This window comes from Poecilia reticulata, chromosome 16 (assembly GCF_904066995.2).
Source record: "Poecilia reticulata chromosome 16, P_reticulata-male-v2, whole genome shotgun sequence".
Classification (NCBI taxonomy): Eukaryota; Metazoa; Chordata; class Actinopteri; order Cyprinodontiformes; family Poeciliidae; genus Poecilia; species Poecilia reticulata.
In genome coordinates, this window is record NC_088845.1 from 28965378 (window position 1) to 28987608 (window position 22231).

At 39.4% G+C, this 22231-nt stretch overlaps 1 protein-coding gene across 5 annotated transcripts in view; it reads right to left on the reverse strand.

Annotated features, from left to right (window-relative positions):
• LOC103478225 (furin-like protease kpc-1) overlaps positions 1-22231 on the reverse strand; it is a 209099-nt gene that overhangs the window by 165015 nt on the left and 21853 nt on the right. For all 5 annotated transcript variants that reach the window (XM_081597298.1, XM_081597297.1, XM_081597296.1 and 2 more), the window contains 2 exons: positions 13966-14047; positions 6971-7074 (listed from right to left, as the gene is read on the reverse strand). In XM_081597298.1, the coding sequence (XP_081453424.1) occupies positions 6971-7074; positions 13966-14047 (186 nt within the window). The remainder of the gene's footprint in view (positions 1-6970; positions 7075-13965; positions 14048-22231) is intronic.

The following is a 22231-nucleotide window of genomic DNA, read 5'->3' on the forward strand; positions in this document are numbered from 1 at the left end:
TGAAAAGCTAAAGACAGTCTAAAATGTCAACTCTGAATCATTTTGCCTGTGTTTTACAGTCACTAAATCACTAACACACACGCTGGAAAGTTCCCTCTGCTCTTAATAAAAAAATAATCCCCATTTAAGGCAGGATTTCAACAAAAATGGCAACTATGATTTTTGAAGAGAAATCGGAATCTGCTAAAATCAAAGCGTTTGAATTCAGAAATAGGACACGAGTCTCATATTGAGGTCACTTATTGAAGAAAAGGAAAAACTTGCATGTACAGAAGGAAACCTTAAGGGAAAACCAACTGGGGGCAAACAGCAGGGAACACATATTAGGAACAGGTTTGCTAAGGGAGAACAGACTTGGTAATGGGCACAATAGCTGAAAATTGGACGCTTATATCCTGGGAAGGTGATTAGTGCCATGGAAACCAGGTAAATCCAATTAACCAAATGTACTGACGCTGTGTGGTGAACGAGACTATGAGGAAGGGAAGGAAAGCGATTAATTAAGACAGAGCTACGAAAAGAACACAAGAAAGCTTCAAGGACAGAGAACCCTGACTCAGATCAGAGACGTTTTTTGTAAAGCATGTGTTACGTACACAAGGACGCCCAAAGCTGCAGGACACACTGCAGAGACAAACAGCAACTACTCTTACTCAAAACCCAAACTCAAAATCCATGGAATCACTGTAGCTTTCCAAAAAAACTGTGATCTTAAATTTGAGCAAAATAATACAGCGCAATGATCAAGTGGGAAACGTTACTTTCTGGAATGAATGTGACACCAGCTGCGTTTCCATTAACTAAAGAATTGTGCAAATTACGATAAATTAGCTTAATGGAAACATGTCAATTTAAAAAAAACAAACAAAAAAAAAACACGTTTTTCGATTAAAAGCCATGGTGAAGTGGTTTATCGGCCATACCAAATCGGTTTATTTCGCAAAACTGCAATGGAATCACTTTTCACATCACACAAGTCATGTGAACAACAGTTGGATGTTACTACTGATGAAAACCACAAAGAAGACGACCGGAAGTGGTAGAAGGAGGATGTTATTCCAACATGTTGAATCCATAACTTTTCTGTAAAATCACCAACTACAATTTCCCCAAAACGCCGCCTACATCACCACTCCCAGATATAAGGAGTTTATCGCTCCAATACCTGAATACGACACTGACAACTCCTCAGATGGGTGATAGATAAACGTTGGTGACATGGCTGAATTATAATCATATCCATACTGCCATGACTGTTAATCTGTAATTGTTTTTAATTATTTATTTATTTATTTTACATTAGCAGAATGCAAAGTTTTGTGCACATTATAAATGAGCACAAAAATTTGTCAATATTTCGCTAATGTTGAAAAACAATTTCTCAATTGTGGTGTTTCCGTTAAATAAGAAACGCAATTAAAGTCACGTGAACAAGTTTGTTCACGAGAACAAAAGAAACAAGCCGCACCATCATCCTCCAACTACTTCCTGTCATCTTCGTGTTTGGCAACAGTGGCAACATCCACTTGTTTGATCATGTGACTCGTGTGATGAGAAAAAAAGTGTTTCCTTTACAGTTTTGCAAAAAAAATAAAAAAAACTACTTCATCATAGTGAAAAAACTTTTGATTGAAAAACAAATTTTTTTTAAATGCACGTGTTTCCATTAAGAGAATTTATGTACGATACGTCAAACTATAAGGTTAATGGAAACGCAACTAAAGATTTACGCACATTTTTAACGGAACAGCATCCTAGAAGTGCCTCAAATAAACAACGGACAATACATCCCAACTCATCGGATGACTTCAAAAATCTGCTGTCGACTTTTTTTTCTTCCTTTCAAACGTCACATGGCACCTACACAATCCCAGAGTCAATGCCCTGTCAGGTTGTTGGAGGGCCACCTCACAGCATTCAGTAGGTGGTTTTGATCCAGGTCAGTAGAAACATATATTCAAAGAATATAAATACATATATATATATATATAAATATATATATATATGTAAGGGATGGTGTATGCATCTTTAACTACACATGGTTTCAAAGCGCCTTAAGGAACCCAGGAAGTTCACGGACAAGTCACCCAGACCTCTTCACCTCAAATCACAAATCCACCTACACGGAAACACAGAGATAAACGCACATTACAGCAGAGAAACAACGCCGCCGTGGTGAGGCAAAATACCCATCACAGCAGCTCCCCAGAGCCTCACTATCCCCACAAACTACATACATTCACTTGATCACTTAATACAGCTTTAATGTTGCATCCCAACACAAACATGCAGTACGCTAACAGGCACACACAGACACGCAAAAAAAAAACACCCAACACTTAAAGGCAGCGTGTAAAGGCCGCTCACACACGCACACGCACACGCACGCACACACGCACACACGCAGACTAACTAGAAATGTCAACGGATTCCCAAAACTCGCTCTCCCACACAGAAAAAAGCACACACAGACACACACGGCCAATTTGATATTCAAAGTGAGTCCTTTAACTGTTGCTATGATTAAGGAGAAAGAAAGGAAGAAAAGGCACAATGGAAAAAATGTCTCTGTTGGGGGGTTTGTGTGCGTTTGCACATGTGTGTGTGTGTATGTGCGTTTGCGTGTTTGTGTGCGCGTTTGTTTGTGTGTTTGGCGGGTAGCATCTGGGGAGCTGCAATGCTTTGTAGTGTGAGCGAATAAGGCAGATGAATGGAGGCTGCTAGCAGACTAACGTCCACCGGAACACTGGGACTGGCTTGAGGGGAGGACACACTCGAATGCATACACACACACGCACACACACCCCGACACACGCACACACACACACACACACACACACACACACTTTAAGCACACATAAAAGGCACACACCTTTGTAAAATTACATATAGGCCTGTGGAGAGGCATCTTGAATGCTGATTCACTTCATACACATGTGGTTATATGAAGTGATGTTGTGATAGCAGTAAAAAGCTCCTCATACACAACACAAAGTCACAATAACACTTTAAAGTACAACAGTTTACCACTTCACAGTGGTGCTCTGTTTAGCATCTATACATTTATAGAGACATGGGTTTACCTATAGAAATAAATGAACTTCAATAATGATATATTCTTGCTCACCCCTTGCTCAGTTTTTGTGCTTTTATTGAATTTTTGTAATCTTTTTTTTTTTTCCAAGTACACTGTACACTGCAAAAACAAAACCTTACCAAGTAATTTTGGTCTACTTTCTTGTGTAAATATCTTAGTACACTTGAAGACAGAAAAAAACTGACTTACAAGTTCGTTTTCAGCAAGAAATAGGAGATTGTTTAGTTAATAATTCCTTGATATTGATTAAAACAAGGTATTTGTTACATTGGCAGATTATTTCACTTATGAGACATTTTATGAGTGAAATAATTTGCCGGTGGCACTAAAATGTTTTCAACAATATTAAAACATCTTAATGTTTTAATATCAAAATGCTCAAATTTCTTGCTGAAAAGTTGCTTACAGTAGTTTTGTCTTATTTCAAGTTTACCAAGATACTTGCACTTCAAACTGAACCAAAAATATTTGATAAGATTTTGTGTTTTTGCAGGGTCATGCTGAACAACATAACCTGGCTCATCTGCTCTAATCCGTGTGAAAGATGCCGCCGTGTCCTGATGGTTGATGTCCAGCCAATCCAAAACTGATCCCGTATAGTTGGGAGCGTGCATTTGTCTTAAGTTGCTATGTTTCCATTCCAAATGTCAGGTGAATTTTGACATTCACCTGACATCTTTTCTGTTTTACTTTCATTAAAAAAAAGTAAAACAAAAGAACATGTAAAATAGGTGTCAATAAACCATTCTATGCAAAGCGCAATTTTGTCAGATGGATGTAAAAACCGGATAAAGACTCGCTACGGCAGACATTATTCTTCAAATGTCTTTTCATTTCCCTATTAGCACAGTAACTCTTTCTAATAAAAATAAAAAAACACAGCTAGTAATTATAATAACATTTTTTCAAAAGCTAGGAAGCCATTTCAAATGTTCACATTTTTAAATTTATCAATTTGTAGTATTTGAATGCTGCCTTTGACACAGTGCATAATACAACATTGGAGATTAGTAATCACACGAAAGCCCATGAAATCTTGAGACTTCCTATGAACAATACTTAGGACCACCTATTGTAATTGTTCAAACACCAAAATAATAATATTCATTATTACAAACAGTGGAAACAGTCTTGGCATTACAGCAGAAGCTAACATCTCCAGTCTTCCTTATCTCTGTTCTTACAGGGGAAATGAACGGCTCCTGATCTGGTGGCTGTGCAAAGGTCAACACCTGGCTACCCAAGATGCTATTTCTATTAAATATTTTAGATATACTCTATGAACAAATCCACAAGTAGGCTGATTTTTATTCATCTTGGAGTTACATTTCACAGAAAAATGGGCAAAAAGGTGACTCCGCGAATTTTCACAGAGGTCCACTGTGCACAAGCAGTCATGCAGCAGGAAAAAGCAAACAATTGCCTTTTCTCCTTCTTCATCTCAACTGGACTTCAGGGAAAACATATGAACACAAACAGATTGTCAAACGACAGCACATATCATCCACTGATTGATTTGCTGCAGTCAGCTCAGCAAGAACCTTCTTACAGGAGCTGAACTTGTCATCAAGGTGTGTTAGGCCAAATTCGCCTAAAGTAGGTAATGAAAATATTACTCTACACCAAACACGCGCACACACACATGTCTCAACCTGAGCAGATTACTGACCCTCAATCAATATCTCCATCCACCAGAGGCTGATTAAACACAACAGAGTGAAATCAAGAGAGGGAGGCGAGAAGCCGATAGAGAGAGAGAGCGAACGGTCCCTAGTTTTAGAAAGGCTTTGCATTTTTCCTGATTACTCAGTGATTGATAATTGTGCCCTATATTTCTGTTTATGTAATCAACCCATATAAGATAAAAACCACGTAATCACTTATGTGTCATACTTCACGTAACACCGCATGCATCACGGAGGGTTTCGAAAAAAAAAAAAGAAGAATCTTGTCGATAAAATTTCTAAATTCAGAGCCGAGCGGTTGCTACAAATGGCGCTCGTATTGGAGCTCCGAGCTCTCCGCCTCACATTTCTCTTCATCATCTCGCCTCGATACTGTCTCCACCACCCTCCGCCCCCATCCCTGACTCTCATCCCTCCAACTTGCCCCGAAAGCTGGGATGTCAGTCAATCTGCTGCCGGTTGCCGGGGTGAATCCGTGAGCCCGCCTCTCCTCCCCCTCACTCTGCCAGATTACGCCCTCGCACGTCACTCAAGACCGTCTGCGGGAGTCGATTGGCTGAGGGAACGCTTTGCCCAGGGTATTTATAGCAAGAACATGCCAGGGATTTATTATTGATAGAGTAATCAGTGATATAATTTATCGCCGAATTCCATCGATACGAGCAGAAACAGAAGCTGTTGTTGCGCAACAGACCCAGCAGAAAGTATTCAGTGCACAAAAGTAATAGGTTTTTTTTTGGTTTTTTTAATGGGTTGTTAAACAATAAAAAAAAAAAGTTTTTTTTTTATTGGGAATCATGTTTTAAGCCAAACATGGAGAAGCAGCATTCAGCTTCTATGAACTACAAATCTGGGACAAACGTCCAGAAAATTGCAAAACAGCTGAAACACTGACTTTTTTTTTTTTTAAATCAAAGCTAAAAACCAATCAGCTTAGAGTTGCTTTTGATTTGCATTGATACTTTTCATGATGGCATTTGACAAAAATGTAATGTTTATTGCTTGTTTTATAATTTATGTGAAGCACTTTGAATGCCTTACTGCTGAAATGTGACATACAAAAAAACTTGACCTGTTCAGTTCTACTTTACCAAAACATATCTTTTCTTTTCAAACATAAATTAATAGGTCACAGAGGTTTTACTCAGTATATCAACCTCTACTCTGAAATATGTAGTTTACATGAATTAATACAGCTTATTGCGTGGTAGTATATAAATAATGCAAAGTATATTACTGCTATACTAATAAAAAATGCTGCATATTTTACTATTTTGTCATTTTTGCAGTGTAATGTAAAAAATTGTTTTGACATCTTCAGCCTCAACCACTCAGATCTTTATGTTGTATCTTAGAGTTTCAGATTGAAACTCTAAAATAAACTCTAAAATAAATCAACTGATTATGGTTTAACAATGAAACTATATATGAAAATCTAAATGGTATTTCTGTACAACTAAGGAACACAATTTAATTGTCATTGTTTTTGTAGAATTGAGTTTTCAATTTGACATTTAAGTTGGTTTTTGTTTATTTTTGCAGATCATGGTTGATTTGTTAAAGCAAAAAAAGGGTAAAACATCTAAGGAGGTGAATACACACATGCATGAAAACAGCAATTGAAAAGCTTTTGCTGTGGTTATTACTTTAGCAGGAAAGGTACATCAAAATGATATCTGTCAGACTCCAAATTCTCCAAATAAGAATTGGTCAAGTTTAACTTACATTGGACATAATCTTATTCCAAGAACAAAAGCTCCCTCATGACATGTTTGTTTTATGACGCTTTTCAAACAGACTTCAAACATAATTCTCCATCCTGTTGCTGTATTCCTGCTAGGCCTCACAAACACAGTTGGCCAAAACAATGTGAACAGGACAGCTGACGGCATAAGCATGTCTTGTTGTCTCAGCCCAGTTGTGCGCCGGTGTTCCTCCAAGCCTCATCAATCCCAGACATCTGTCTCAGTTCAACATGGACAACCCACTCACCCCTTCTCCTGCCTTCCCCACCATCCCCTTATCTCTCTGTCTTCTGTCTCCTTCTCCAGTCACACGTGAAAGCCTGTCTGACTTATGCCTGTCAAAAGAACATCCTTCAACGCGAAGACTGAGACGGGGGGAGACTTCCAGATAAGGGAAATGACGACACACACAAACACATACCCAAGCAGATAATGACACCCACCAGTTCCCACTGCATGGGCCAGAGAGGGTCGTTGAAGGTGAGCGACTGGTCGTCCATCCTCTCCTCAGACAGGCTGTCAGCTGGAGGCCGTTTCCTCTGGGAACCTGAAAACACAAAGATCTATGTAATACGCATGTGCGTGTGCGTGTGTGTGTGCGTGCGTGCAGGGGATTGGGGGGGAGTTTTCCCCTTTTCCAATATCTTGAACTTTAACTTCCGGACATCCCTGGATCTCCAACCAATGGTGAAAAGCCACACAGATTCCCTTCTCACCACTGAGGTGGAATACTGTGGGGAGATTAGCATATCATTAGCATCTAATTAGCATCTCGTTACTGTAGCGCGGCTCAGTTCACAGTCTGTGGAAGCGCCTCGGCTCACTAAGGCCTCCACATTTTTCACTGCAAAAACATCAAATTTTACCAAGTATTTCTGCTTAGTTTCTGGTGCACTTAGTACACCGTAAGTCAAAACTAACTTACAAGTCATTTTTAAGTAAAATATAGGAACTTGTTTTAAGTAGATCTCGTGGTTTGATGTATACCACTTCACTGAAATTAAAAAAGCTTCAGCTGATGTCAGTCTGAGCTTGTTTTAGGAAGCTCATTTAGGAAGTGGTTCATTGTCTCTTCCAAAAGCAAACATGAATGTGGGTTTTGCAGAAATTTCCTTTGATGTTTTTTTTTTATTTGGCTTGTTGAGGCAATACAGGACACAAAGTCATTTTAAGATATTTTTTGGTTTGAAAACCTATCCTAGTACGCTGGGTCAAACCTATGACACAGGACTCTGCACCCTAAAGAGCCATTTTGCTCTCAGCACAGCCAAAAAAACTTGTTTAGAGCTGCAAATGTCACACAACCTTTTGAAAATAGACACATTTTCAGACTTTAGAAAATTTATTGTCATTTTTTTAAGAGCCAGAATTTTATTTCCATTTTCAGAATTTAAAATAAAAATAAGCATAAAGGAGATATTGTTTTATAAACAGTCAACCTAATGAGAAAGAACAAAAGATCTAAACACATATTACTGGCACTTTTAGTGTTATATTTGTGGAAATTCAATGCAAATACTGTATAAAACACAGTTTAAAACCTGCATTTGTTATTATATCTGTATTTAAAAAATATTAACTGGTTTCTTTTAATTGTTAGCTAAAGTTATTAAGAGCCACTGTGGCTCTGGAGACACGGGTTGCAGACCTCTGCCATAACCCAATTTCAGTCGTATTTTAATGTCAATATGTAAATATATATATATAATTTTTCATCAATTTTAATACCTGCTATTAGACCCAATGTATTTCCAGAAGTTGTGAACCATTACAGAGCAGCTGAAGTTAACTAATTAGATCATTTTAAATGCAAAAGTAAAAACAATGAAAAGAGCCTGATGATACAGATAAACATCATAAAGATTTCCATTTCTAGAAAAATGAAAATTCCTAAATTATTTAATCATGTCTAGAAAATATGCTGGTGTTTCATACAGTTTGGGGTTCAATAATTATGTCTGAAAATGCCCATTCGATGCGACGCACTTGCTTTCACAACGGCGGTTGAAATCCTAAAATACTTGCGCGAAACCTGAGCGGTGAAAAGTTCAATCTGGTCAAAGCGTAGAAGTGCATTTCTTATTTTCCCTCCTTCCTTTATGAGAGTCAACACACAGCTGCAGCCTTCATCCATGATCTCCTGACTGTTTCATCTTTCTGCCTCCCTCTGGTGCCTTCCTATCATCTGTCAGAGCAGAGGCTGCGTGACACGGTGAGGAAAGTTTTACACAAAGAGGCAGACAGAGAGAAGTGCTGCAGAAGGACACGAGTCGGTTTATTCTTCTGCACCAGACAGCTCCCATTTACAACCGCACATGATCCATCCGACTCCTTATGTAGACGTGGAGTGATTTAAGAACTGCAATTCAGTTCTTCTCAGCTGTGTCAACTTAAATTTCATTATGTACAGTCTAGTTCAATTCACTCATATCCTCTAGGTTTTAGGAGTGCGTCTATAAATCTGTCCTGAAGTTAGCTTTGTCTTACTTCAAGTGTGCTAAAATATTTGCACTAGAAACTAGACTAAAACTGATTTTGTCTTTTTGCAGTGCATGTACGTACACTGCCCTTTCCATTGTCTGAGTAAAATGGGTGATACTGGCTTTAATACAGGAATTTACAGTACGGATATTTGCCCAATGATATTTGCACAGTGAGCCCTAGCCTCACTGTGAGGCTAGGCACACACAGAAACTTTAAGGAATTGAGGTATCATTTAATCCAAATTAGTCTGCTGCTGTATGACACTTCATTAGTGGGTCTTAACCGAATAAAAATATAGAAACTTATGGAAATCAGAACCAGTAGTTTATGTCCTTCCGAGTGAAACTGCAATAATTTTTATAGAAGGGAAGCGCTAACTAAAGTGTGGCCAACACTACAGCGCAAACACAATATAAAACTATTGTTAGCATGAGGGCTAACACTAGCATAGCATACAGAGTGACTATCATGTCGACACTACCAGTATGCTGAGGGTTACAGCTATCATGTTGACTAAATTTAAATTACTCCATTCAGTGTTCAAATGTTAGCGTATAAGCTAAAGTTAGCTAAAATGTAAGGAAGTTTTCTGCAGTCTTGACTTCAAGGGAAGAAACAACACAAGCATCAGTAGCCAGACTATCAAACCAGACCAACTGTGGAGAAGTAATAAAGTGTTTCTTTTTACAGCGGGTTTCATTTTTATTCAGAACTGTGACACTTCATTATGTCACATGTATGTCACACATATTTATTACATCAAGAGACAACAGCTGTTGGCACAATTGTTAGAAGATGGGAGAAACTCAAGAGGACTTTCAGTTTCCCTCAAACTGGGGGTCCGTATGAGATCTCTCCTCTTGGAGTATCAGTGATCATGACAGAGGTGACGGATCAGAAACCACTTTTAAATTGGAAAATCTTAAAAAATTTGTGGCGTAGCAAATATTTATTTCCCCCACTGTAAGTCTGTACCAGTGCATTGGAAGTGCTTGGTCCTTGATCATGTCACTTTGATTTCTTTTTCATGGATTTCTATATTTTTTGTGCACCTTGCATGTGATTGGTCAGTAACTCAAAGTTCAAAAGCGTATTCTGTAGTTACAGTATTGTTGCATGTGAAACTTTGGGAAGTTGTGTGGGAGTTTGCCTTTACTGTTTGTCGTTTTCAATCAAGACGGAATGATTTGGATTTTAAAGCGGGAGCCGTGTGAAATGAACCATCCATCTGCTCTATTAGGAGCATTATTTGATTATCTGTCTTTCTTTCCTTGCATCAATCTCAGTGCTTCAGCTTATGAAGTTTATTGAGCGCTGTGTCTCAGCTTTCTTTATCTTGGTCACATGCCTGCGATCAACACACTGTGCTCTTTCGAACACACATTGAATTATACAAAGCTATAATAACTCCTATGTCATTTTTTTTCTATGACTTTTGCAGTTCATTTGCACCTTTTCCTCTTTGCACACTTTATGCAAACTGGGGTGACTTTTGATTGTTAGATTTAATCTTTACTTGGCTGAGTGTGTATTCTAATTCTCCACGCTGTACTGTAAGTTATTAATTATTCTTGAGCACACTCTCCATCATCATAACACCAAGACAGCAGAAAATGATCAACTTCACACACCCTGTCACTTGACGATCCGCGCAGATTTAATGATGAAGCTAAACATTATCAGCAGATCGGGATTAAACATAAAAACTTGACGAAAACGGTTTGCTCCTTATTTGTGCTTGATAAAAACTGAACAACCGTGTTAATTAAATTTGTTTGGGTTCTTTCTGAACAATTAAACTAAAATATGTAAGAATTACTCAGAGTCAAATGCAGCTGAACTAAATGCAAATCAAGAATATTGGAATACTATTTTTTTTAAAAAGGTTTGCTATCTTTGGTCACTCGTTTCAGAAAGTGAAACTCTTAAATTATATAGATTCCTCACACATACATTAGAGCATTTCATGCTTTTATTTCTTCTAAATTTGATGACTATGGCTTAGGTATAATTAAAAAAACCAAAATCAGTGTCTTATATTTTTTTCTATAACATAAGATGTTAAGACTTCTGAAAAGTGTGTTCATCTCTATGCACTCAGGACTTTGTTGGAGCTCCTTTTGCATAAATTGCTGCATCATTTCAGCAACAAGGCAGTTCAGAGTGCTTATCATCATAACAATAAAAAACTATAAACAAAAAAGACATACAGTCAAAAATTGAGAAAACCAGTAACAATTTTGATGAGTGCCATCCTCAAAACTATCAACACACATCAAATAAAACATAATAAAAACACATCAATGTTTCATGGCAGGGAGGTGATTGGCCTGTGGTTCAGATGAGGTGTAAAGGAAGTCGAGGGCATCTACATTGTTGGTTCTGATGTCTCTCATCTTCCTCTTTAGGATTCTCGATAGTTTACATACTTACCTGAACAGGCCAGGTAAGTTTGCTGACCAATCAGACACAGGATGAAACACCATGGTCACTGAGCCGTCTTTAGGTACCTTTAGCAGTGTGTGCTGGTACTAAGTCCTACTGGAAATTGAAATCAAAGCGTCTCCATACAGCAGTGTGTCAGTGGAAGGAAGCATGAAACTCTAAAACAGGGGTCCCCAAACTTTTTCCTGTGAGGGCCACATGACTTTTTCCTTCTCTGGTGGGGGGCCGGAGTCAGTTTGTAACAGAAAAAGTGTGACGATTGCAGGAGTCCCTAAATGTAAAAATATATTGTTTTCCAGAATGCACAATCAAATAACCCTCTCTGGGTTCTTCACAGAAAAAATCCCAAAATTTGAGACATAACAGGTCAATTGAATATCACATTTATTAGGGTTGAAAAAGAAAAAGTTGCCAAGATTAGATTTAACAGAACTGATTACGGTAGTTTCCGAACGGTAACTGTAACAGTAAAAGTTCTGATCCTTCGTGTCTGTTACTAGCATGTGCTAAATCAGTGGTCCACCTTTTTATTACCGCGGACCGGTCAAGACTTAGACATTTTGTTGCAGTCCGGGAGAGGGGGGTGGGGGGTGAACAGTCAGATAAGACTTCTGCATGTTGGTGTTCTCACTAAATCCTGAATATATCCAATTTGGGTTGTCTTTGAGTTTTTTATCGCAACCTGTGGGGTTTTTCCTGTCTGGGAACGAGAATATGACCTGCTGAACGTGACAGGTAGCCAATCAGAAAGCGCGGTGACGTAAGAACAGAGGGGAATCCCAAACAGCTGACATATCACACAACTGAGAGTCCGGTGGATATCGGAGATGATATGTGGAAATGTTTATTATTAAATCTAAAAGGTCATTATTGTTTATTCAGTTAAAAATGTTAACTATGGAAAAACATAGTGCAGCCAATAGAGCGGCTGCTCCCGTCCTCTCTTATCCATCGCCTTTTCTTTTTATTACGTCTTTTATCTCTTAAAATGACTCCACAAACTATCACTATTGCTTCTACATAGTCATCCGTGTTTGGTTATTCTAAATTCCAGCTATGTTGGGGTTTTTTTACTGGATTATCCTCTGGAATCGGGATGTTCGTGACTGGAATCGGTTCGTGCCGTATGGCTGAACACAAACCGATCGAACCTGTTGGACTTTTATCAGCTCTGTGGTCACAGAGGTTTGGAGAATCGGCCGACAATTCTTAAGTCTGGTTTAGATGGCAACATTTAAGACTCAAAAGCTCTACTCCTCTCCTCTTGACCGCAGCCCAAACGCTCTGACTCTGGTCGCTATGGTAATGTTTATATATCCCTTCAAAATAATATACAGATGCGCCACAAAAATGAACATTTTACTTTCGTGAAAATTTAGCCCTTAGCTTGTTTCTCTGCAACGAGGCAGTCCCATCTGGGAGTGATGAGAGACAATAACACCCGAAGTGTTGCTTATATCCACAGCCTGCTTGGTCTCTATGTGGCGAAGCAGCTTGAAGCTTCATTGCCTCATTAGCAGCCGGTCGCCGCATGTTACCAGAGCGGGTTTGTAATGTGGGACTCACCTACCGGTCCGGGATAAATCCATTCTCCTGTCTCTTCTCTGGGCCTTTTCCCCTTTGCAAAGAAACTTTCCAAAGACATTTGATCTGTTTCTTACTCATTTTGCTGCTTGTGGGCTCAATGTTAGCACGCAAGTAACCAGACTTCCAATTATTGACTTCCTGCTAAAGAGCCCCCTGGTGGTTGAAGAAAAATCTACATATAAACGGCTTGTAGTCCTGAAAATACGATATATGAAAAAAATCTAAATGCTCTCTGGTATTGTTCAGGGTTGCCGGACCAAATGTGGAGGCGGGCCGGATCCGGCCCGCGGGCCGTAGTTTGGGGACCCCTGCTCTAAAATGTCCTGGCAGTCTGCTACGCTGACTGTGAGCCCCCGAAAACCTAGTGGACCAATGACATCTAAAATTCCCACTGACTGTAAAAACTTCACACTGGACTTAAGTCAGCATAGATTTTGTCTCCACTCTTCCTCCAGATTCTGGGACCTTGATTTCTAAATGAAATACAAACTTTACTTTCATGCAAATAAGGACACTGAACCACTGAGCAGGAGTCCAGATGTTTGTCTCCATAGCCCAGTCAAGATGCTTGTGACCTTGCCTCTGGTTCAGACGTACCTTGACACAAGAAATGTCACATTTATCTGGACGCAGTGGCTCTTGATATGTGGACTTCAGCCTCAGTTCACTAACTGTAAAGCTGCAAAAACATATTTACTGGATTTTGCTTGACAATCCTCTGAAGGCTGCTGCAGGTGCACATTTTCCTACCACACTTTCTGTTTCCACTCAACATCCTCTATGTCTTTCTAATTTTTTTCAGACATTGAATTTTGGGTTCTCATTAGCTGTTGGTATAATCATCAAAGCTACAAGAAATAAAGGCTTGAAATGCTTTACTCGTTTCTAAAAAAAAAAAAAAAAAAAACTAGTCTAAACTTACCTTTCGTCCGATCGTAGTCTCGTCCCGTCAGGTGAACCCGCTTGTCTCTGTAATGACATCGCTGCCTCTCTACCCAGAGAACCTAAAAATCACAGGAACAAATAATTAATTTCATTTCTTTTAACTTTTTGTGTTTTTAATCATGACAAAAATAAACGATCACATCCTTCCCCGCACCACCAACACTCTGATCATTGTGATCTTTTTTTTTTTTCTTTTTTATAAATAATCCAAATTTAAAACGGAAAACTACAATTGGTTCTTTTTTATTTTATTGCACTTTGACAAGAAAGGAGAGGGGGAAAAAATCTATAGTGCATGGAGAGTTGGGCAACTTTGTGAAGAAGTGTAAAAGGTACTCTTCATTTGTTCAAAGAGTGCCTACTTGCTTCTCTCCTTTTGTGGTGCCATTGTCCAGGGTTAAAAGCAACAAAAACACTCCCCATCTCCTCCACACCTCTGTCCTCTGCAGGGCACACGCATGCGCACACGCACGCCATTCTTTCATAGTCCGCCTGCCTGTGGCTTTGATCTGATAAGAGGCCGGTCCTTGTGAAGGTGGGCGCAGTAAATCAAACGGCAGATCACACACAAACCTGCGCGCACGGGCACACACGTGCATATGTATCACTGTCAGGCCGCCATTGTCCGCTCACACTTAAATCAGAGTGGAAGAGGTTGAAAATAAATACTACTGAGAGGCGGCTGCAGTCTTTTATGTCCTAAAAGCCTCCTGCCTTTATTCTCCCTTCATGTTCTTCAATTAGACTCAATTAACAAAAGCTAGGAGCTGGTCTTAACTACCCACGAAGGACAGCTGTTATAAGGACGCTACATACGTGACATTAAACACACAGGACAGAGGGAGGATGTGCCATGCATACAGATTGGCAGAGGGACTGAAACCACTACTTTTTCTTTTTTTTTAATGTTAGCATATGCTATGTTCATTTAGGCTCTAAAATCAGTAGCATAAGTAGGTAAATCCTACAAGCAGCAAAAAGGAACACATTTTTTCATACGTTTTTAAAACACAAGGCTCACATTTCATATCCCATACAATAGGAAATGAAATGTAAACACATAACTTTGCACCATAATACACAGAAACTTTGTGATATTTAATCTTTAGGCTGATGATGCTTGCAGTTTACCTAAGTGGTCATAATTTCCACATTGTTATAGTTTCGCAAAACATAAGGCGAGTTTTAATTTTTTTTCCGCAATATATATTTTCGGCCTTAAAGCCGCAGTATGTAAATTTTATAAAAACTACATATTTTTTTACATATTTGCTGAAATTGTCACTATGTCATGACAGTATGGTATTAAACAGATAATCTGTGAAAACAATTTAGCTCTTCTTCCTTCTCCCAGTGCTGGAAACAACCAATCAGAGCAGAGCCAGGAGTCTTTATGCAGTCAATCACAATCTTGTCTGGTGTTGCTAATCCCCGTCCCTCTTCTGCTCTCTGCAGAAGAGAGCTAGCATGATGTGAATGCTAAGGCTAGTTTGCATAGCCACCAATGACAGTGAACAAACAGTTTTCCTGTAACAGTAAGTTGTTTCTCCACCATTAGCACATTTTCCAGCAAGTATATGAGGTTGGCTGACAGCACTAAGACCCTCCTCCTGGCTCTTATTGTTTGTTTTTTCAGTTGGGAGCGATGTATTTCTTCAGATGGCAGTAGCAGCTCAAAGAGGAGGAGTTAGATGTTTTCACAGATTATCTGTCTCATAACGTGCCGTCACGACATGGTGAACGTTTAAAAAAAATATCTAAACACATATTTTGTATAAAAGTTACATACTGCAGCTTCAATGTCACTTTTAAAAGTAAAAAGGGGAAGCTTGTTAGCTTAAGGTCACCATCTGAACTGTGAAATACGAGGGGGGTTTGGGTGTGGTTTGCTGCAAGAGAGAGTGGTGGATTTCACAAAATGGATGACATCATGAGAAAACAAGATCTTCCAAACAAATCTGATCAGTTGCCTCGTACCTTATGTGATGTCACCAGAGGAATAGAAGCTCCCTATCTTGTATATTGATTCAATAATTCAACACAAAATAGCAAAACAAATATTGCTTGTTCTATGGCAGAGAAGGAATATCTAGTTCGTTTATTTGACCGAAAATTCTGGCAGGCAGCTTTGAACATAAAAAATACATTAAACCTCCACACAGATTTACATAATGATAGATAAACAATAATGTCAGAGGGTGTGTATGTGCGTTTGCATGCATCAGTGTCTGTCCCAAATGCCTTGTTAAAGCCCTCCAGCCCCTCCTCTTGAGAACCAGCCAGGACAAGCTGATCAATACACATGATAGGGAGCTAATCGCTCTCTGTCAAACCAGGCCCTACCAGATACTAATGGCACATGCTCAGCAAGGAATGGATGCGTGATTGTGTGTGTGAGCATGAATTGACCTTAACAGCACATTGAGCTCTCTTCGGGGACTTTTGCTCAAGGTTAGACTCGGGGGAGAAGGTGCAATTGACAACACTGTCTGTGACACTGACCCCAGTGCCATCAGGACATTCATCATCCAACTGTCACACATGCACGCACGCGCACACACACACACATGCACGCGCACGCACACAGTGCTGACATACAAATACACACCGAATAAATCCAGCACAGAGTTTATATGATGCAATGGGGGAAAATAAACAAAAGGCACATCAATGAAAAGAGCACAAAGGGCCTTTTTATTTATGCTGTTAAATGAACTGATTGCAACTTGAAGGTGCAGTTTGGTGTAAAGCCATGTTTTACGTGGGTCTGAACGACAAGCAGCAATTTCTATTCACTTTTGTGTTGAACATTGCATCTGTACAGGATAAAATGTGTGGAATTTACCTTATTTATTATATCACACTCTCAATTCATTTTTATCCATACTTAATAATCAAATGATGAAAATCAGATGCTCTGAAGTAAGAAAGTGGACTTCACTGAGACAGTTTGCTTCTAATGGCAGCAAGGAGTGTTTGTTTTTTTAAAGTAACTGGTTTGTTCCTTTGTGTCTGTTTTCATAGTTACACACTTACAGACATGTCACGATGTTAAGACAAAAGGGCAGCTATGATTGTCCCATTTAAAGTCAAAAGCTGATGTTCCCACATATTTACTCTACAAAAAGCTTTTTGTTCACTTTTAAACCTGCCAGCCTGGAAGCCACACGGGTTATTCTCACAGAGTTGAACTGCGTCAGTACATTTGCCCTGATGTTATGGTTTCTGATTCTTTTTTCAAAATCATTGATCAGCTGGTTATCTGGAACATAATGCTATCAAATATACAGTTCTATCAATAAAGGTGAGATTTTACTGTAAACAGAACGTCTCCATGGCATAGGATAGCACAGTGCTGTATTAAGCATTGTTACAACTTACTGCCATACATTTTTTTTAGTTGTGACTCTCAATCAATGGAAGTTATGTAAAAAAATAAATAAATTTTAAAAAATCTGACATTTTGGTTTAGCAGGAAATCTAACTGTGTACGCTACAGCCTCGAATACTTAGGAAGGTGAAGCTGAAGCACCTTATATAGGGAAATACAACTAATCAAACACAAGTGAATTTAACCCTTCTGCGTGTGAGGACTGAGGCAAACGTAGAAGTCTGTGGAAAATGATACAGGTTTTACGTGTGTGGGGTCGGTTGGACCCCATTTTTAAAATACAAGTTTTGCTAAGTTGAATATGGGAACAGGAAAAAACAGCGATTCATTCCCAATTGTTTATAAAATAACAGTTTCTGACAGCAGCACAGATCGACGTTCAGGAAGAGGAAGAAACGAGACCATAATATTGAGTATGAGTGTATATGAGCACAAATATGTCTGTATAGTTGACGTCATATTCTGTGCTACCAGAGAAAGAAAAGTGTGAAAATGTGTGCGTGTGTGTTTTTCTGTTGTCTCACTATGAATGAGTGGACGTGGTGCGTGGCAGGCAGCTGCAGCAGCCTGATAGCCGAGCTGAGCTGCCCAGACATCAGCGCTGACATTTTGGGCTCCGCCACCCGCTTCACGGCCCCACGGGAACGCCGTGGCAATTGCATCTGTGGTGGTGGTGGTGGTGGTGGACGCGTCTCCCACCCTCGCTCGCCAAGCCCCACCTCGCCCCTGAGCCCGTCAATCTCCGCGCCGCGCTTCCCGCGAGACCCGGCCTGAACTCGGAGCCTGCCGGCCGACTCGGGCAGCGGCGAACACTGCAAATGACCCACCGTCACCGGTGCAACGATTGTTATCCGCCTCTCCCATCAGCCTCTTTATTTAATCTCTCATCTCTCCGTCAAGACTGAAAACCTCGACCGCAGAGAGGAAAAAAACTACAAAGGACAGAGTTTGTGTGTGTTACTGACAGTAAAAAATAAAAGAGCGTGAGCTCTACAGAGGGAAGGGAGGAGGGTGTGGAGCTGAAAAGAGTGAAAGAGAGGAAACAGATAACAGACAGATACACTCTGGCCCCTCCTTGAGCCTTCTTTCAGGGAACCCCTTGCCCCTCTCTCCCTCCTTCCCCTTTCTCTCCCTCCTCACGCCCCTCTTGGGCCCTCTGGTGTTGTTGCTCACTCCATTGTGTCAGCCTTCAGAAGTGCTCAGTTTGAGTGGCAGGCCGTCACAGATCAGTTCCCAGCTAAAGCGGCCCGGCAGGCCGGGGTGACGGGCCAGGAAGGGATCTAAGTGGGGTTTATCAGCGCTTCTTAACGCCTCTCCGGCTCCCTGACACAAAAGAGAGGGGGTATTAAACATCTAAAGCAAACCAAAAGGCGTGAAAGCTCCTTATAGGGCCGCGGGATTGAGGATGTGACTGGAGTCTAAAAATAAAAAATAAAAAAAAAAGTAAGAGAGGGACACACACACACGCACACACACGCACGCACACATACAGAGACACACAACTCAATAGCGAGGAGGCACTGAGGAAAAACTCAAATGTTTTTATTCTGTGTAAATGGATAAGTAGGTGGAGGGGAAAAAGAAAACCAAGCAAAAGAAAACTAGCTGAACAATGTTTTCTACCTTGCTGCCTGCAAGAAACGAATCCCATCCACAAAGCCGAGATGCTAAGCAACGGTAAATTATTGAAATTATTTCGAAAAGTTAGGAAAAATGAAATTGTTCTGCCTTTCAGAAGAAGAAATCAGAAAGTCAAGATAATCAGAAAATTGTCAATGTTAGATCTCAAATCTCCTTTTGAAATAATTAAGAATACTTTAAAGCAGACTGTCTACATTTCTACATGCAGTTTGTGATTTTTCAATTTCCTTTATAACCAATCTTTTCACAGTTGTTTCTAAAAAAAAAATGAAGGAGAAAAAAAGCCCTTATTTCCTACAGAACGATCAAAAAAGACCAGCCAAATGTAACACGTCTTCGTCTGATAATTAAATCCTCACACTTTGGATCAATAGTAGGACGCGCATGCTTTCACCTAAAGGTTAACAGTCTTCGAGGCACCTAGACCTGTAATACCCCCATAACATCTCCAATAACCCCAACAAAGGTAATATCATAGTAAGATTCTGCTGAAGGATAATTCACACAGTAAGCTATAGTAAAACAGATCTACTTAGCCACTGCTTCAGATTGTAATTTGTGTGGATATAAATTAGAGGACATTACAGAACCCTCTGGTCATGTATGCTGTTGTATTAAAAAAAATAATGAAGAAACGACGGGCTTTGTGTGGAACATTGTGTCCTGCCAACTCTTAGAAGTATATATGCTACTTCTGATGCCCTCCTGTTTTGAAGAGTGCATGCATGTTGGGACCAGGGGTGTTTGTTCACAGAGCTTTGACATCCAAGTCAAGTCAAGTTTATATGTGTAGCCCATTTCGGCAATAAGACAGGCAAGTGCTTTACATCATAAAAACATCATTTATGAATTGATTAAACGAGCAATAACCATTCAATTTTGTCAAATTCCATCATGTGAACATCTCTTTTTTTAACAGTTTCTTTCAGTGTCTCTTAGTGGGTCAGATAATTATTATCAAAAAGTACAGCAAGTCTTTATAGCATCTGTGACAATGACTCTGATGTCCAGAATCAGATCTGAATACCCATCAAACAAACACTCCACCGTGTCCTTTGGGCTATTCAGGCTGACAGTGGCTGATGTTGACACCCTTATTTAACTTCTCTCCTACTTTAAGAACATTTTCACACCTGAGACGTTTAGTCAGTTTTAAAAAAGCTGGTTCGTTTCCCGCATTGGAGTCGTTCATTTGTGTAGATGTGAGCACAGCAATGTCACTAAGATACAGGCCAAAACAACCATACCAAGACCGCTTGGAGAACGTGGTCTCAGTGTGATTTTAAACAAACTCTAGAGAGGTTTTGTTTATGGTGTGAGGGTGATTTGACTTTGAGCCAACAGCTGCTAGGTGTTTGGTTCTAGCTTGCGCCAAATGCCTTCTGAAGGGACAGGTGTACGTTGCATTGTGGGACATTGCAAACACACTAAGATACACATATTGTGCATCTTTTTTTAAATGCCTAAGGTTTTACCTGGAACACATTGTTATGTTTAAATTTTCTATGTTTAGAGAGAATGAAAAGCTACATTTTAAGTTAGCTTTTCACTTAGCTTAGAACACAGCATCTGCTTTCTATATTTACCTTTAGCACTCCTAGCCTAGACCTATGCGGCAATAAACAGCCTGCTCTTTGTGATTTGCTTACAATTTTCATTGAGTGAAAGAAAACCGAACTGCCTGAAAAGCATGTTAGCAAAATCATCAACTGATTTGGACCAAAGTAAATGAACTACAGGTGTTAAAACCCCAAGAAACCAGGAAGGTGCCAGCTAAGTAAACATATTTTATCACACATCTGTTAATTAGTGTATGGCAAAGAAAAGGCAGGTGGATGCTCCAACTGAACATATTAAGTAAATTTAGCTCATTTAAAACATGCACTAGTTGTGGCTTTACAGGTATTTTTTTGTTTGTTTGTTTATTTTGTGTTATGGAGGCCAAAAGGATAACAAATAAAAACATTAGTAATTTTAAGAGTAATCCAAATTCTGCATGTAAATAAGCTTTAGAACGAGGAAAAACTTCCAAGTAGTTCTAACTTAACCATTGTCTATGCTGGCATTCTTGTTGCTGTTGGCTTTTGCGTTTCATAAATAAGAAACTTGAATAGAAAAAAAAAATCCAATCTCAAGCCTGATGCATGCTGCAGCAAAAGATTTACTGTATGTGCGTATTAAGTGTGTAATACACCAGCAGGGGCCAGTTTGCGTATGTTAGAGGCTGGTGGGAGGCTTCCGCCGGAGACATTTTGGAAAAGGTCAGTGCGGAGTTCAGTCAGAGACATGCTTGTGCATTTTTAGACTGAAACTGCATGAGGTATGATATGGACAGATCAGATCAGAGTCACTGAACGGAGGCAACTATCCAAGGCAGTAAGACAGAGAATGAGAAAGGAAACCCTAATGAAGGAAGATATGGTACATGATATAGTTGTGTGACATAATTAGGACATAAAATTTAAAATTGGGTTATAGATGTCTTCTGCTATGTTATAAATATCTGAAGTAGAAATTCATTTGATGCACTTAATCAACAAAAACAATGTTTTACTTATTAAACAAAAAAATCTGCTACAAAATATAACTTAAAGTAGCGCTATATAAAAGACAAAGTAGAAGATATGAGAGTTGCAGCTAATATGAGTTTGTAATATACTGTATACACAGCTAAACAGCAAAAAATGATAATTTTCTAAGGCAATTTGCCACTAAATACATTAGGTGTTTAATCTATGTTGTTGATTTGGTTTATGAAAATAGCAAAATAGGGCTGCACAGTGGCGCAGTTGGTAGAGCTGTTGCCTTGCAGCAAGAAGGTTCTGGGTTCAATTCCCAGCCTGGGGTCTTTCTGAATGGAGTTTGCAGGTTCTCCCTGTGCATGCGTGGGTTTTCTCCAGGTGACCGTCAGGTTAATTGGCCTCTCCAAATTGCCCTCCCAACCCCGTTAGGGACAAGGGTGTAAAGAAAATGGATGGATGGATATAGCAAAATAAAAAGTTTTTGATTGGCATAGATGAGTTATTTGTGATAATCAAAATGTTTTACTGCGTTTTCTGTTATAAATTGAAAATAAATTGACAATGTGTGACACTGTTGTGTAAATACTCCAATAGCAATGTCAACCATGTCAAGTTAGTTTTTAACCTGAGGTTGCAGAATGCCGAGGTTCTTCAAAAATTCAACCAAAAATTTAAATAAGCAAAAAGTT